At 36.6% G+C, this 16,800-nt stretch overlaps 1 protein-coding gene, 1 long non-coding RNA gene and 1 pseudogene across 4 annotated transcripts; all 3 read right to left on the reverse strand.

Moving 5' to 3' along the window:
- Positions 1-4,009: 4,009 nt before the first annotated feature.
- Positions 4,010-6,007, reverse strand: LOC118060351 (uncharacterized). Of its 3 annotated transcripts, XR_004689436.2 has the most exons (4): positions 5,904-6,007; positions 5,723-5,823; positions 5,257-5,345; positions 4,010-4,284 (listed from the first exon to the last, which is right to left on the reverse strand). It is a non-coding gene; the product is annotated as an uncharacterized lncRNA (long non-coding RNA). The 3 variants fall into 3 exon arrangements; XR_004689435.2 differs by lacking the exon at positions 5,257-5,345; XR_012170088.1 differs by lacking the exons at positions 4,010-4,284; positions 5,257-5,345 and having other exon boundaries at positions 5,719-5,823.
- A 268-nt stretch (positions 6,008-6,275) lies between these two features.
- Positions 6,276-16,471, reverse strand: LOC118060352 (probable UDP-glucosyl transferase 73B6; annotated as a pseudogene).
- LOC118060353 (monofunctional riboflavin biosynthesis protein RIBA 3, chloroplastic) lies at positions 6,884-9,746 on the reverse strand. The gene is made up of 6 exons (XM_035073560.2): positions 9,342-9,746; positions 9,207-9,259; positions 8,233-8,417; positions 7,827-8,132; positions 7,362-7,583; positions 6,884-7,215 (listed from the first exon to the last, which is right to left on the reverse strand). The coding sequence occupies exons 4-6, from the start codon at positions 8,073-8,075 to the stop codon at positions 6,925-6,927; spliced, it is 762 nt and encodes a 253-aa protein (XP_034929451.1). The 5' UTR covers positions 8,076-8,132; positions 8,233-8,417; positions 9,207-9,259; positions 9,342-9,746; the 3' UTR covers positions 6,884-6,924.
- Positions 16,472-16,800: the final 329 nt, after the last annotated feature.

The following is a 16,800-nucleotide window of genomic DNA, read 5'->3' on the forward strand; positions in this document are numbered from 1 at the left end:
TTTGTGATATTATATTTTTTTTGTAAATTAATAAATTTTATTTTGAATTTTTAACCGAGGTGTTTTGTGATAAAATAAATAATGACTTATTTAATGATTCAATTTTATTAGAGCGTTGAAACTTTCGGTAAATATATAGAAATTTAAATTTATGTAGATAATTGATAATCAATTACGAGTACTATTAAGATATATTTAACATGTTTGAGTTAAATTAATATTTCTGCAAATTTATTTTATTAACGTAGTTAGTTAACACATGTTGTCACCATTATTGAAATAAATTTGATGTAAGTAATGGATGTTCATTTATTGATATATCAAGATTCAACCTAAGGATTACGGATGATAAATTATTGTAACAAGGTTTAAGGTTTTGTTAATTATATACTATCTAATCCGAGAAATATTAATGGAGATAATATTATATGTCTATGTAAGAGATGTAAGAGCAAAGAATTTCTATATCCAGATATTGTCACGATGCATCTTTTATAAAAAATGATTCATAGAGAAATACATGTGTTAGTATGCACACAAAGAACCATATGTTCCTTATGATACCATGGTAGAAAAGATGGTTGAGTCAACTTTTAATGCTAGCAATGTGCATGAAGTTGTAAATAACAATAATAATCATTATAAAAATATGGTTATAGGTGTGATGAGAATGAATTGGGATCTTGTCGGTCAATGTTCAATCATAAATGAAGAACTTAATAATGACGCGACTAGGTTTTTTTTATGTTTTAAAAAATTATGATGAATTATTATGGAATAGCTGCATAAATCATAATAAAATATTAGTTGTTGAATAGGTATTCACCATCAAGTTAAATCTTGAGTTGAATGGAGTTGGTTATGATAAAATTATAAAATGAGAAGAACTATTTTATCTCAAAAGAACATGTTAAAAGATAATTTTTATATCATTAAGTCCATGATAAAACCTTTTGATCTGGAATACCGAAAATTTATATGTTCAGATTTTAGCATGTTGTATTACTTAAAAAAATGCGAAGTATACCGAGTGGATATTACGTGGGCTGCTATTGAAATTTAAGAATTTCAAACTTTTTTCTTGTTCAAATTATTGAAAGGACCATTTATTTGTAAGATTATTATACATCGCTGGTGTTATCAATTATTTTTCTCTATGCAAATAATGATATTGTATTTGTGTTTTCACGTAGTATAATGAAATTGCTATTTTTTTTTCTTAAAAAACATTACATGATATCACATCACTCGTCAAAGAATGTTAAAAAAAAGAATTAAATATTCAAAACTTGGCAAAATTAAATAAAAAGTACTGAAAGTAAACATGAGAATATTTTCATGAATAATCTCCAATTTATCAATCATGGCATGTATTTGGTATTTTTGAAGCTAGTATTACTTACTACATGTGATTTCCAAAAAACTCACAATATTCAAGAAATAACTACAAATACTATTTATGTGAGACATAGTTGAGGTGCAAATATTTTTATTATTTTTTATGAATTTAAATATGTTTTTTCTTTTTTATTTTTTAAAAAATCAATTAAGTAAACATTGGTAATTAGTAATTAAACCTCTAATTGTGTATTTAGCATTGTGGTAACTTTTTTGATTGTGATTTGAAAAAAAATTGTTTTACAAAAAAATATTTTTAGTTGAGGTTGGTTTAATATTTATATATGTTTGGTTAAAACTGTGATTGAAATTGAGGTTGAATAAAAAATAATTTAATGTGTTTAGTTAAAAGAAAGCCTTGTTATATATATATATATATATATATATATAGTGATGATTTTTAATTTAAATATTATAGATTTAACTACAGTTATTATATTATTACATATGTAATCTATTCGACAAGGACTATAATTTATTGGTTTCTTAAGCATACAATAATATCAAGTAAAATATTATCATGAATAAAATTGAGATTGCAATTAAATTTTTATAAATGCTATATTATCAAGTAATATTTTTCGAAGACATATTGCTTCTTTAAAAATAATAATAAAAATTTAATGGTCACTCTTCCTTCTGAGACGTATGTAATTGTGTTTTTAGATGAATAAATTAAGTATGCCTGACTTGACATTTATATGGGTAATTTATTTTATGTATTTTTAAGGTGTTTAGTAATGGGCAGTTATTATTTTAATTTTTTTTGTTTAAAAATATATATTTTTTAATGTATTTACATTAAAAATAAAGTTTTTAAAATAAAAAATATTTTTAAAAAAATAATATCTGACACTATCTTAAATACCCTTTTATATTTCAGTGTCCCGTGCCATCAAAGGCTTCTTTATTATCCTCGGTGCTTGGGATTTGGGAGGCTGTGTAGAGTTTATGTGATCTTGTCTTGTAATTATCAGCCTATATTTTTATTATAATTGTTTTTTAATTTATTTTTTATTTAAAAATATATTAAAATAATTTTTTATTCTTTAAATTTTATTTTTAATGTTAACCTATTAAAATAATTTTAAAAAATAAAAAAATTTAATTTTTTTTTAAAAATACTTAAAATAAAAAAAAACTCTAAATAAGAGCTCAAACTCATCAAATCATAGAAATGCCATCTTGACAGAGATGATTGCTGTTTCAAGATTTATTGGTGTGGTTTTTATTATTTATTTAAATATTATTTATTTAAAAATAAATTAAAATAATAATTTTTTTATTTTTAAAAATTATTTTTGATATCAACACATTAAAATAGTTTAAAAATATCAAAAAATATTAATTTAAAATAAAAAAATAATTAATTTTTTTTTTGAAACTTAAAGATAAAAAAACAAAAGCTATTATTTATTAATATTAAATATATTTAAATTATATTTTTAAAATACAAAATCAAACTTGTCTCTCTGCTTCCGGGCTCATTCTTCTATTTCTTTATATAAGATATAAGACGCAGTTCTCTCTCCTTGCTGCCAGCGTGCGAGCCTACGGCCTTGGTCCTCCCGGAATCGTGAAAAGAACGCAAGATAAGGTGCTTTCTTTCATTTCAGCCGGATGTCGGTCCCACGTAGTTGGCGCAGGCCTGGCTCCGTTCCGCACCATTCGATGGCGTACTGCACAAAGTAGAGAATTTAAAATTCACAATAAATGCTATAAATTTAAATATGCTTTTCTCTCTTTCTTCAAAAATAATAATAATAATAATAATAATATATATATAATAATAATAATTAATTAATTAAGCAAACATTAGTAATTACACCTATAAATTTCCAAGTGATTTCTACCTGTATATATATAATGTACACTATGAGCAGACTTAATTATTTTTGCTTTGTCAAAACTTCTTCGAACTCATATTGCTGCTTTCAAAATAATAAAATTTGAGGTTTAATAAAAGAAAAAAAAATTATCAAGGCCATTCTTTCTTCTGGGACGTATATATTAGTTGCATTAACAAACTCAATAATTTTGGTTTCTTTAGATGAATAAATTAAGATTGCCTAAGTTGACATTTATACTGATCATTTATTTATGTATTTTTATGGTGTTTGGATGGGTGGTATAATCACCGTTTTACAAAATTTTAAATTTATTATTTAATTGAATCTAGAAAAGATAGGTTTCACAACTCACCAAACTGAGTTTACATGTATTTAAACTCACTCACTTGACTAAGGTAAAAAAGGACGAGTATTAACTTTCTGACTGGATTTCATTAAAAGCGCTACTGACAACTTGTCTTTATTTTACCCAGTGCTTTCCATGCACACTGGCAACGACCTAAAATCAGGTCCATACAAATGATGGATAAGTTTACTTGCACAATTTATGAGCAAGTAAAGGAAACGCCATGTAAACATAGTTTTGAAACCCGACCCGGTCATTGACCCGGTCGACCTCCTGGGTCACGGGTCAGGTGGGAAAAAAACCTATATAAAAAAAAAAAACATAACTAATTACAATACAACACTTACTTAAACCAAATTTAAATTATAAACCAACAACATAAATTTAATTCAATATCCAAAATACAAACCAAATATAAATTATAAAATATTTAAAACAAAACATCCAACCACATAAATTCCAACAACATAAATTCTAAAATATTTAAAACAAAATATCAAAATTTAAAACAACAACACATTCACTTATGTTGAATTAACACATTAAGTTATTCTGTCTCCATGGAAGAAAAATTTGGATCAAATGTCGATGGAATGGAGCCAATCTCGTCAACACCTAATAAATCATCAGCATGCTCCTTTGAAACTTCATCGTCACAATCATCTTCAATATCATTAACATTTATGACATCTACATTTCAAACACAATTAAGAAATAAATATTATGTGTTAAACAAAACTTTATTTTAAATAATATTTATCATTAAATAATTAATCATTAATTACCATCATCTAATGTATCTTGTAAGGTCATAGTTTACTCCAAAAATAAACTCTAAAATGTGTTAACAAATTAAAATTTCCTCCCCATCCATACACTCCCAAAACACCAACTAAAAATTACTCAATATTTTCCTATACACTTTTGCATGGTGAGCATTGCCTTCTTTTTTCATAACGTTTAATTCCCTTTTGGTTCCTTATAATTTATGTTCTTTTTCTTTCCTAACCGTCTTGATTGTTGGATTTTTCATATGTCTGGTATAGATTCTGTTATCTTTCAAGACTAATTACTTGATTTTGGGTATTCTAACATGCTTATTTCTTGTAATAAAACTGTTGATACTTTCGTATATTTCTGCCATGTAATTCCTATCTGGAAATCGCATTTTGCATAATGAAATTTACCGCGTGTAATTTAAAATCCTAAACTATTACAAGAAAGCATTCATACAAACAGTGAGGCCTCGCATTTTGCATTCTGGTCTCTTGAATAGTCGATCATAACTAAAGAGAATAAGAGTTAGCTGGCCAGGGATGCAGTAAAGAGAATTTATAGAAAGTAAATTTTCAGAAGGGATGCATCATGCATCGCTGCACACACCATCTAAGATGAAATTTCTACCGACAATCACTAGCACTCATCTATTTAATTCAGTGAAATTCTTGTAAAATATTATTCAAATAAAGGTCTGAAACTGCATTCCCAGTAAATAAACTTCTATGCAGAATTCTTGAGTTAGTCAACACTTTAGACAGGACTACAAGGCACAAATGCCAGCAAACAATTTCTCATAATAGTGCTTTTTCCATAAAGCAAATGTGAAAAACAGAAAAGGTAAATATTAGCAAGAACTGGAAAATGATAGGAAAGTATCGCGACCTGTATGGAATTGGTGCCGTGAAGGCCAAAATTGAAGGAAGATGAGGCACAACCAAATCCATTTACTTATGCAAAACTAGCTGTCGAGTCTGCACAAATTCCTTGACAAGTGTTGACAACACTATCCAACCTCTAAACCAAATAGTTTTTTTGGTTCTCTAACACATGGTAATCAGTTTCAGATGTGAAAAAATTGGAGTCCGTCACATAACATGGTGGTAATGGGTAATCAAACAAACAACAATAATAAACATGCTAGAAACAGAGACTGTGTTGTTTGTTTGCATAGAAACAGAGACTGTTGCTCAAAATCATAAAGAAAAGAAACCATGCAACGGTTGAATGATTATGTAACAGTTGTATGAATCGACAGAGAGTTCATCAATAAGTGATGAAGAACACAGACGAATTGAATTGATGAAGAACATACAGGCACTGTAGCAGCAATCGGGTTGGAGAAACATACCTGAGGGCTGAGGTTTCTTCTTCTGCGAAATCGATTGAAGAACCCAGAAGTATGCACTTGAATCGCAGCGAGTGAAGAAACACAGAAGTATGAACTTCAAACTAACATTGATGCCAGAACCCAGAAATGAGAAAACGGCGAAGAATAAACAAAACAGAGAGTGAAAGAAGGAGATTCAAACCTTTTTCGCAGAGATCAATGGTTAATTCGTTCTTCTTCTGCTTCGTTCGATTCGGGCGAGACAGATTAGGTCTTCGTTCTTCGTTCGATTGCTTCGTTCTTCTTCTACTTCACTTTTCGGTGTGATTGTATATTTTAGAGTCATTAAACGGCGTCGTTTAATGACAGGGGGAGTAAAAAAAAATAGTGGCCGGGTCTCACCCGGGTTTGGCCGGGTGGACCGGGTCCCGGGTCGACCCACCGGGTCGACCGGGTTTGACCGGGCCAATTCCCAAGCGGGTTTTGGCCTCCACCCGGACCGGTTCCATGCCCGGGTCGGCCGGGTCCCGGGCCGACCCGCCGGGCCGGTCCGGGTTTAAAAACTATGCATGCAAACGACAGGAGAAGCTACCAAGCACAATTTTGTCCCCTTGAGCACGTGCTAATTAATATGCACGGAGTTGGTCAATGAGCTTGCTCAGGGCGTCATGAGACGACCCGCCATCTTGCACCGCCCTCCGAGCCACCCTGCCTATGGCTTCTGCTCTCGCCCTTGCACTCCTTCCCTTCTGTCCTGCCATCAACTCACTACACAAAATTGGATTAATTAGCAACGGACTACTCCGTTGCAAATAACACTAAAATCCGTTGCTAAAACAATTTAGCAATGAAATCAGCAACGGCAAAAATCAGATGCAGATTTGTCATTGCTGATTTTTTAACAACAGATTTATCCGTTGCTGATTTGACAGCAACTGATTATCCATTGCTAAGAGTTAGCAACGGATTATCTGTTGCTCAGTTTAGCTGTTTAGCAACGGATAAATCCGTTGCTAATTTTGTGAATCAGTAACGGATTCTCCGTTACTGATTTACAATCACCAACAGAGAATCTGTTGGTGATTATATTATTTTTTAATAAATTAATTATTATTTATTTATTAAAATGAATTTTAATTAATTTATTTAATTATTTATGAATATTTTAAAAGTTGTGGAATATATGCAACCAACATAATTTAATATTAAAAATAATTGTGTCATTAATAAAAAATAGAATAAAAATAATATATTTTTCTTGCTATAGAACCGTCTTCTGGATCAATAATTGCCGAAAGAACAAAAACTGGTGGCAATCCAGCCATCATCACCAAATCTACAGAAGCCTCTGTATGGCCAGCTCTTCTTAAAACCCCACCGTTGCGATACTCGAGTGGAAACACATGGCCTGGCCTTCTAAAATCTTCAGGCTTGGTCTCAAGAGAAGAAAGAGCAAGAACAATCTTAGCCCTGTCTGATGCTGATACTCCAGTACATGTTCCAGATTTTGCATCCTGAAAAGCAGGGGAAAAATGATAATTAATCAAACATGTTTAACAGATTTTAATGACTTATAGGATTACAAAGAACTTTTCTTTAGTAGGATTATATACACAGGAGTGAAATAGATATCTATTAAGATCTAAGAATTAAAACATACCACAGTGATTGTGAACGTGGGGGCAGATGAATCTTCGTTCTCTGTCTTTGGCGACATCAGAGGAAGCTTAAGTCTTTCAAGATCCTCCTCTTTCATGCCTACCGAAACAATTCCTGATCCATTCTTAATCAGAAATGACACCTGCTGAGGACTTGCAACAGATGCTGCCATGATAAGGTTTCCTTCAATATCCCCATTTTCATCGTCTACAACAATTACAAGCTGAAAGATTTGCAGTCATGGTTAACATTTAACCCATGATTATTTATGGTTAGATCATAATGGAAATTTTATTGCGGTCATAATTCTGGTCTTTTTTCTGCATTATTTCTCGAGCGCACACGGCATGTATAATTGTTTTTGCTGACTTCAAAGTAGAAAAACTAAAGGAGATCGATCATCGAAGTTCTACAGAAGTAAGCAGAAAATAGTCCGCAAATATAGAATGACGGAGAGAAGATTTACCTTTCCCTCACGTAAAGTATGGAGTGCCTGCTCAATTGAAGAGTACCCTTCGGTTGGGCAGTCAGGATCGCCGTCTGCATCATTGACAAAGAAATCAATGGTTTCAGGAGTAATTTCAGCTTCAAGTGTCACAAATGGTGCAGAAGCAGACTCATCAAAAGCTCCCAACAGGGACCCATTTTCACTTCCCTTCAAAAAACTCTCATCAGACGCACTTCCAACCCCAGTAGCCCAACATGTAGGACTCATTTGAACAGGTCTGCTCTTGTTCTTATGCCACGAGAAGTCTCTAAAAGTCTCCGAAAGCTGCAACAGAACCATCATTAAATGGAAATTATGTTAATGACAGCGTGCTAATAATTAGCTACATATGCTTCTATTAGCTAGCTAGCTAGCTAGAACAGACCTTGAACTCGTGACCATGTAGGGAAACAAGAGGTCAGTATATAAGCTGGCACAGTCCATGGAACTGGAGATGCTTCAAAAACAAAAGCCCTCTTCTGGTTCTGAAATGATCGACAATCTTCCTCCACTGCGTACTTTATATGTATTCTACTAGTATGGAAAACAAAGAAAAGCCCACCTCTTGTTCTGGATGTGTATAATAATTGTGTCATTAATAAAAAATAGAATAAAAATAATCAAATCACAGCAAGAAAAAAAAAAAAAACACTTGGATTGCTACAGAAGAAGAAAATGCATCACAGGTTAACCAGTTGCTAGACTCTCTATATTTTAACAGCATCCATACGCTACTGTAACACTTCAAAATTATAGAAGTAGAGCATTACAATGTAAAAGTTGAAGCAACAGGGTAGCAAGTTACAACAGGGTATAATATTCAGCGCCAATTTGAGAGGGGCAAAGAAGGAATTATTTAGCCAACAAACTTGCAAGATTCATGAACTGAGTGCAAAAGCTACTTTGACTGGAAAAGTTCAGGAAGATAAAACATTAGGCTGTGACCCGAGAGAAAATGGGAGCAAAGGTGATAAAAGCCTTGCTTTGTTTAAAGACAATTATTACATGCCTAAGGGGATGAGAAAATGTGGAGATAGAGCATTGAATCTTACAAAACAGTAGTTTGAAGAGAAAAAAATATCCCATTTACACAATGATATGAACGTATCTCATGAGGGAAAACAATTATCTACTGGCAAAAAGAAACCAAAGGGAAGCAAAAATTATTATAGCTCAACTGCTGGGACATCAAAAAATTTATGAACCGTAACCCTAAAAATTGAATTGGGGGCTTTGATAAATTATCAATTACACATGCATAATTATGTTCTAGATCATGGTAAAAACATTTCTAAACCCCTATATTATCGAATTAATAGCCTAAAACCATTATTCAAAGCATTGAAAAAAAAAAGTTACCTGTGTTCTTGAGTTACAGGTGACCAAGATCGTTCTACAGGACAAAAAAAAACCTGAGATTGGGAAAGTTAGGTGAAAAATTGTTAGTGCAAGTTAAATTGCAACAAACAAAAACAAAAACCCTTAATTACTTACCTGAACTATTGAAGAAAACCGTGAAACACCCAACCCGTTTACAAGGAGAAACCTTAAATCAGCATGTTCGATGGTGATATTAATGATGGGTCTGGTTCGATTTGTTCAGATGAAAGAGAAGAAGATGAAGAAAAAAAATTAGCACTGCTGAGGACGCGAAGAAGATGAAATGTTTGGGATAAAGGAAAAACAAATCGATGAAAAGAGGGTGATTTTTCTACAGTTATGGATCGGTGTTGTTAGGGACGAAGGAGACTGGAAGAGTGGAAGATCATTAATTTGCATCTGTTGGTTTTGTTCATTTGGTCTCTGTTAATTTGCATTTTGGTGTGGGGGGAGAGTGCAGGTGAGATTTACCAAAGCCAGCGATAAATAAACGGCTCAGATTTCATCCTTGTAAATATAATCAATGATGCTCGTAATTTCGGTTTTATATTATAATTTAAATAATTATTTTTTTAATTAGTAATGAAAAATTCGTTTCTAAATTCAAGGTGAATTTAGCAACGGATTTTCCGTTGCTAAAATCCGTTGCTGATATTAAAAAATTAATATATGTTTAATTCGTTGCAAATCTGTTGTTAAATTTAGCAACGGAATTATCCGTTACTAAATTCAGATGCTAATTGGCCATGTTTCTAGTAGTGACTCTTTCACACCTTCGCTTATAGCTTGCCTTGAAACAAAAACCTCATTAGAGCCTCTGACACCAAGTGCAGCTCCAAGAACACCCACTATAAATTTAGCATTCAAGAATTGTTCAGCGATCATGGGCCAAGCCAGAATTGGCACATCAGAGGATAAACTCTCTAGCACTGAATTCCAACCACAATGACTCAGGAATCCACCTATTGCTCGATGAGATAGTATCTGGCGTTGATCAACCCATTCCTTGACTATCAAACCTCTACCTTTTATTTTCTCCTCCATGCCACCGGGCAAAGACCATGTCTTTGAGCGCGCCACCCATATAAAAGGAGATCCTGACTCCTCCAAGCCAAAAGCCACCTCATCAAGTTGAGCATCTGATACATCAGCTTGTGTACCAAATGAAACATAAATCACAGAATCTGGTTTGACTTGCTCATTGAGCCACTGTGTTAGCGTAGATGAATCCTTTTGGGCAGTTGATTTTTCAAGACCCTCCGATTTGTCATGTAAAAATAGAGGGCCTAAACACCAGGCCTTAGCCCCGTCCATGTAAAAAGATTCAAGAGATGGGACATGAGTCTTTTCTAGCTCTTCAAAGCTATTAACAATAACCCCCCAACTCTGTGCATCAGCCTCCATCACTTCTCTTGAGAATTGAGATGCTGGGTCATCTTGATTCGTTGAGTAGTGTTATGTTTAATTTAGAATCTGTCACGAAACAGAGAGAAGAGGAAGACAAGGAGTAGAATACTGGGCAAATTGATGATACTTTATTGAATTCAACCGGCTATATAAATAGCCATTACAACTAACGGAAATAAAGCAACTTAATACAATTAATTGCTGCAGAATGAAACTGCACAATTAATTGCTGCAGAATAAGAACCGTTTCATAACTGAAACAATTCCTCAGTATTATTGAATGAAAGTAACTGAAAATGCAATTAATTCCTGCCCACGTCCAATGCCCACATCGACAAAGTAATTAACTGAATGTAATTAGCTATGCCTCCATCTGCACCTACGTTCACTGCACCTCTGCCCTGCATGTGTTGTATGCATTGAGTGAAGCACGTAACAATCCTGCCCACTCAAACTGTCCTTGTCCTCAAGGACGAAATTGGGGGTAAGACTTGAAAAACCGCCACTCATTTTCCCAAGTAGCATCCTCATCTGATGCACCCACCCATTTTACTAACACTTCTACCTTAGGACGATATTTTCCTTTCTGAATTACACGTCTGGCCAGTATGGAATCAGGTTGGGGAAGAATTGAAGAATCATCTGCGAGCGGAGGAAGTTGGGATGATAAAGGCGTGATTGATCCCAAATGTTTCCGTAACAAACTAACATGGAAAACATTATGAATTTGGCAGCCTTTTGGGAGGTCCAACCGGTATGCCACGAGACCGACTTTGCTTAGTATCTGGAATGGTCCATAGAACCGAGGGGAGAGCTTTAAGGAACTTCTGAATGCCACTGTAGTCTGACGATAAGGTTGTAACTTCAAGTATACATAATCACCGACCTCAAATGAGACCTCTCGCCTCCGCTGATTAGCATGGATCGTCATTCTCTCTTGAGCAATACGAAGATTTCTACGAAGATCACGTAAGAGGGAGTCTCGGTCTTGGAGGTATTCCTCAACAGCTTGAACCTTGGCAGTCCCTGGAACATAGGTGAGTGGTTGTGGCGGTGGTATTCCATAAACAGCCTCAAAGGGAGTGATCTTGGTTGACGAATGAGTAGATGTATTGTAGCTAAACTCTGCCCAAGGTATCCAGTCCATCCAGGACTTTGGTTGTAGGCCAACAAAGCAGCGAAGGTATTGCTCCAGGACGCGATTAACGACCTCGGTCTGTCCATCGGTCTGGGGATGATAGCTGGAACTCATACATAATTGTGTCCCTTGTAGCTGAAAGAGGGTCTGCCAGAAGGAGCTAATGAAGACCTTATCCCTGTCACTCACAATAGAGGTGGGAATACCATGTAAACGAACCACATTTGCCACAAATGTCTTAGCAACTGAAGCTGCTGTAAAGGGATGTTTCAGGGGAGTAAAGTGAGCATACTTGGAGAGACGGTCTACCACTACCATAATGACAGAATGACCGTTTGAATTGGGAAGGCCTTCAATGAAATCCATTGAAATATCTGTCCAGATTTGCGTGGGAATAGGCAAGGGCTGAAGCAACCCTGCAGGTTTCATGCAATCTGATTTGCATTGTTGGCAGACCGCACACTTTAGCAGGTATTCCTTCACTGTCTGTCGTAGTCTTGGCCAGAAGAAGCTGTGGTTGATCCGAGAAAGGGTCTTATGGAACCCGAAATGTCCCCCCACAGGAGATGAGTGACTGTCAGCTAGAATCAACGGAATCAGGGAGGAGGTGGGACTTAGAAAAACTCTATCATTGTGGAACCAAACCCCATCACGTAGAGTCATCGGTTGAGAGGTATTCTTGCTTGTATACGAAGCATAAAAGGGATCCTGTTTCACCTCTGTTTGTAGTTGGGGCCACCAATCTGCGTGGGGAACTGAAATGGAAAGGAAGTGCACCTCTCCTATACGTGATAAGGAATCTGCAGCCTGATTCTCAACCCCCTTCTTATACTCAATAGTGTAATCGTATCCCAAAAGCTTAGGAAGCCACCGTGTCTGGGCAGGAGTGGTAATGCGCTGCTCCAACAAGTACTTGAGGCTTTTATGGTCCGTACGCACAATGAATGATTTCCCAAGTAGGTAATGTCGCCACTTCCGGATTGCTTTGACAACGGCTAACATCTCCTTTTCATATGTGGAAAGAGTAAGGGATGTTCCTTTAAGGGCTGCACTAAAATAAGCCACGGGGTGGCTGTTTTGAGTAAGGACGGCACCTATTCCCAACCCACTGGCATCACATTCAACTACAAAGGGCTGAGAAAAATCTGGAAGGCATAAGGTGGGTGGAGTCGTGAGGGCCTGCTTGAGTTGATTGAATGCTGCCTCCGTTTCGTTAGTCCACTTGAACCTTTCTTTAGTCAAGAGTTTGGTCATAGGAGCGGCCATGCTGCCAAAGTGACGAATGAATTTCCTGTAATATCCGGCTAAGCCTAGGAATCCTCGAACTTCCTTGGCTGTAGTGGGTGTGGGCCAAGCCACCACTGCTTGTATTTTATCGGGGTCCACAGATACGCCATCTTTGTTGATAGAATGCCCCAAATACTTAACCTGTTGAACTCCAAAATGACATTTGGACTCTTTGGCAAACAACTGATTAGTAGCTAAAATCTTAAGGACAAGTTGCAAGTGAGTTAGGTGATCTTCCCATGACTTGGAATAAACTAGGATGTCATCGAAGAATACCAAGATAAATTGCCGAAGGTAGGGTCGAAAAAGGTCGTTCATGAGGCTTTGGAAAGTTGCTGGGGCATTAGTTAGCCCGAAAGGCATGACAATGAACTCATAGTGTCCCTCGTGAGTTCGAAATGCTGTCTTCGGAATATCATCCTCCTTCACACGAATTTGGTGATAGCCCGACCGTAAATCCAATTTCGAAAAGAACTTAGCTCCATGGAGCTCATCTAGTAATTCATCAATAACTGGTATAGGATACTTATCTTTTATGGTGATCTTGTTGAGAGCCCGGTAGTCAATGCAAAATCGCCAAGTGCCATCAGGTTTTTTTACCAACAAAACTGGTGAGGAAAAAGGGCTATTGCTTGGTCGTATGAGTCCCGATTCTAAAAGCTCCTTCACCATGCGTTCAATCTCTGTCTTCTGATAGTATGGATATCTGTAAGGGTGCACACTTACTGGACCTGTGTTAGGCTGGAGGGGAATCATATGGTCATGTTGCCGTTGAGGAGGAAGACTGGGGTTAGGGGCGAAGACCTCTGCAAACTCCTCCAAGAGACACTGGATCGCTGAAGGATACATATTTGATGAAAGAGTGTTCTTAAGGGGTTGAATTTGGAAGAAGAACCCCATCCTCTGTAGACCAGAACACTCCTTACTGTGCAGAACCCCAATGCTAGATGCTTCAGCCTTCCGTCCAAGACCCTGCAAAGTATGCCTGACTCCGCCGATCATGAAGGTCATGGTGAGCTGTTTGTAGTCGGTCTCCACCGGTCCAAGGGTCTCCAACCATTGCACCCCTAAAACCACCTGACAGGCTGCCACAGGTAGAACATAATAGTCAGCCGTGATGATCATTCCCTGGATGGATAACCTGACTCCTTGGCAACGGCCTGCGCATTCCACACGTTCCCGATTAGCAACCACCACCTGAAGTTTCCTATCTTTGACGATCGGCAGGCCAAACCGAGTTGCAATGGCTTGGTCAATAAAATTATGAGTGCTGCCCCCATCTATCAACACTATCAAGCTTTTGTTCTGTAGTTTTCCCGAGACCCGAATCGTTTGGGGATGCTCAGCACCAGCAATAGCATGGAAGGAAATTTCTGGTGTCACCTCTGTAAGTTCTGCCTCCAGTTGGTCTTCCTCAGAGTTCTCATCGCCAGGAGAGTCTTCTATCATGAACAACTGTGGCCGTTCACAACGATGGCCGATAGAGTATTTCTCATCACAGTAATAGCAAAGTCCCTTCCCTCGTCGTTCCCTAGCTTCCTGATTTGTAATTCTTCGGAATGGAGTTGTTGAAGGTGAGGATTCAATGTTTGCTCGTTGATTAGGAGATGAACCTAGAATCCCAGGAGAAGGATTGGAGTGCCCCCTCTGAATTGTCGTGACTGGCGATAAACGATTATTTGAAAAAGGCTTGCGTTGCAGTTGGTTGCGCTCTTCCACCAGTCGTGCCACTCCAATTGTGTCTGCCAAGGTTTTGGGCTGTTTAATCTTGACATCTAATCGAATTTCATCCCTTAATCCTGCAATAAAACAACCAACTAGGAATGTTTCGGGCAGGCCATCAACTCTATGGGAGAGCCTTTCAAAGGCTTCCTGGTAAACAGCAACAGTTGAGGTTTGTTTCAATCTGGTCAAAGCTTCAGAGGGATCTTCATATTCGGTTGGACCGAATCTCAATGAAATGGCCTGTGTAAGTTCATCCCAAGTGAGTGGCCCACGAAACTTTGTTAGCCAACGAAACCATTGTAGCGCAATGCCTTCCAGGTGGAATGCAGCTAATTGTACGCGTTGTGCAGCTCTAATGTTCTGAAACTCAAAGTATTGTTCAGCTCTATAAAGCCAACCAATTGGATCTTCTCCGTTGAACTTTGGAAAATTCAGCTTGAGTTGTGATGGATGTGGGTGATCAAAACTAGCAACAGAAGGGGGGCCGGTGGGTCGATGGGAAGAAGATTCCTGTGCAAATGGGTTGATGTCAGGAGGAACAGCTTGCGTACGTTGGGTGGTACGAATGGCCTGTAATTCAGTGAGAATAGTTTGTAAAGCTGCATTGAGTTGATCAAAGCTGGCCTCGTGCCTACCCAAGGTCTCATTGACCTCATTGCGGAATTCAACATTAGTTTTCCCACGGGTGTCCATGGACTGAACCTGCTCTGATACCAAATGTTATGTTTAATTTAGAATCTGTCACGAAACAGAGAGAAGAGGAAGACAAGGAGTAGAATACTGGGCAAATTGATGATACTTTATTGAATTCAACCGGCTATATAAATAGCCATTACAACTAACGGAAATAAAGCAACTTAATACAATTAATTGCTGCAGAATGAAACTGCACAATTAATTGCTGCAGAATAAGAACCGTTTCATAACTGAAACAATTCCTCAGTATTATTGAATGAAAGTAACTGAAAATGCAATTAATTCCTGCCCACGTCCAATGCCCACATCGACAAAGTAATTAACTGAATGTAATTAGCTATGCCTCCATCTGCACCTACGTTCACTGCACCTCTGCCCTGCATGTGTTGTATGCATTGAGTGAAGCACGTAACAAGTAGATTAAATCTCCAGGCAAGTCTGCTCTAGTCAAAGTGAAGGGAAGTTTCAAGTCAGGCATGTCTAATGGTTCAAACATTGACGTTGATCTTAGCTGTGGTGCATGAACCCAAGCTGATCTGCCTATGACCAGCGATAAAACACCCATGCCATGAAAGACTAGCCTAGGGATACCTAATGCTTGACATGAAGCAAGGGTCCAGCCAAGAAAAAAATCTGAAATAACACATAAAGGCGGGGTTTCGGATTCCAACATGGTTTGTAGGACATGGTCGAAGGGCTCTTGAAGTTGTTTAGTAGCATGGATAAAAGGACCGTACAATTCCATAGAAGGAAGTTGAGAGGTGTTTTCACAACCTCTCAATGGTGGGAAATGGGATTTCAATGACATTGATAAAGGGATAATTAGCAATGTTTTTTGTTATTGAATTAGCATTTGATGGGGTGGTGATGATGCTCACTTTGATTTGTTGAAGTGAAAGAGCTTTTGATAGGTCTAGCAATGGAAGAGTATGGCCTTGAGCCATGAAAGGAAATATAACAACTTGGGATGCTAAAGTGGAAGCCATGGTGATTCTTGATTGTGTGTTCTCTGTTGGTGCAGGGTATGTGTGCTTGTATAACCCTCCAAGGTCCAGGTTGAAAGGTAAAAAAGTTCTGCCTCCTCCTAGTATATTTCTCTACAAAAAAAATAAAAAATAAAAAAAAAATATATATATATATATATATATATATAATAAATTGAAATTAACAAACAACTAAATCGGAAAGAGATTTCACTGTAACCCTTTTATATTTCACTATTTATCATTTATAGCGTAATGACCATTTTATCATTCTCATAAACAATTACATGTTTTAGATTAGGGATATTTTGGTATTTTCATGAAGTGTATTAATCAT

This window comes from Populus alba, chromosome 6, assembly GCF_005239225.2.
Source record: "Populus alba chromosome 6, ASM523922v2, whole genome shotgun sequence".
Classification (NCBI taxonomy): domain Eukaryota; kingdom Viridiplantae; phylum Streptophyta; class Magnoliopsida; order Malpighiales; family Salicaceae; genus Populus; species Populus alba.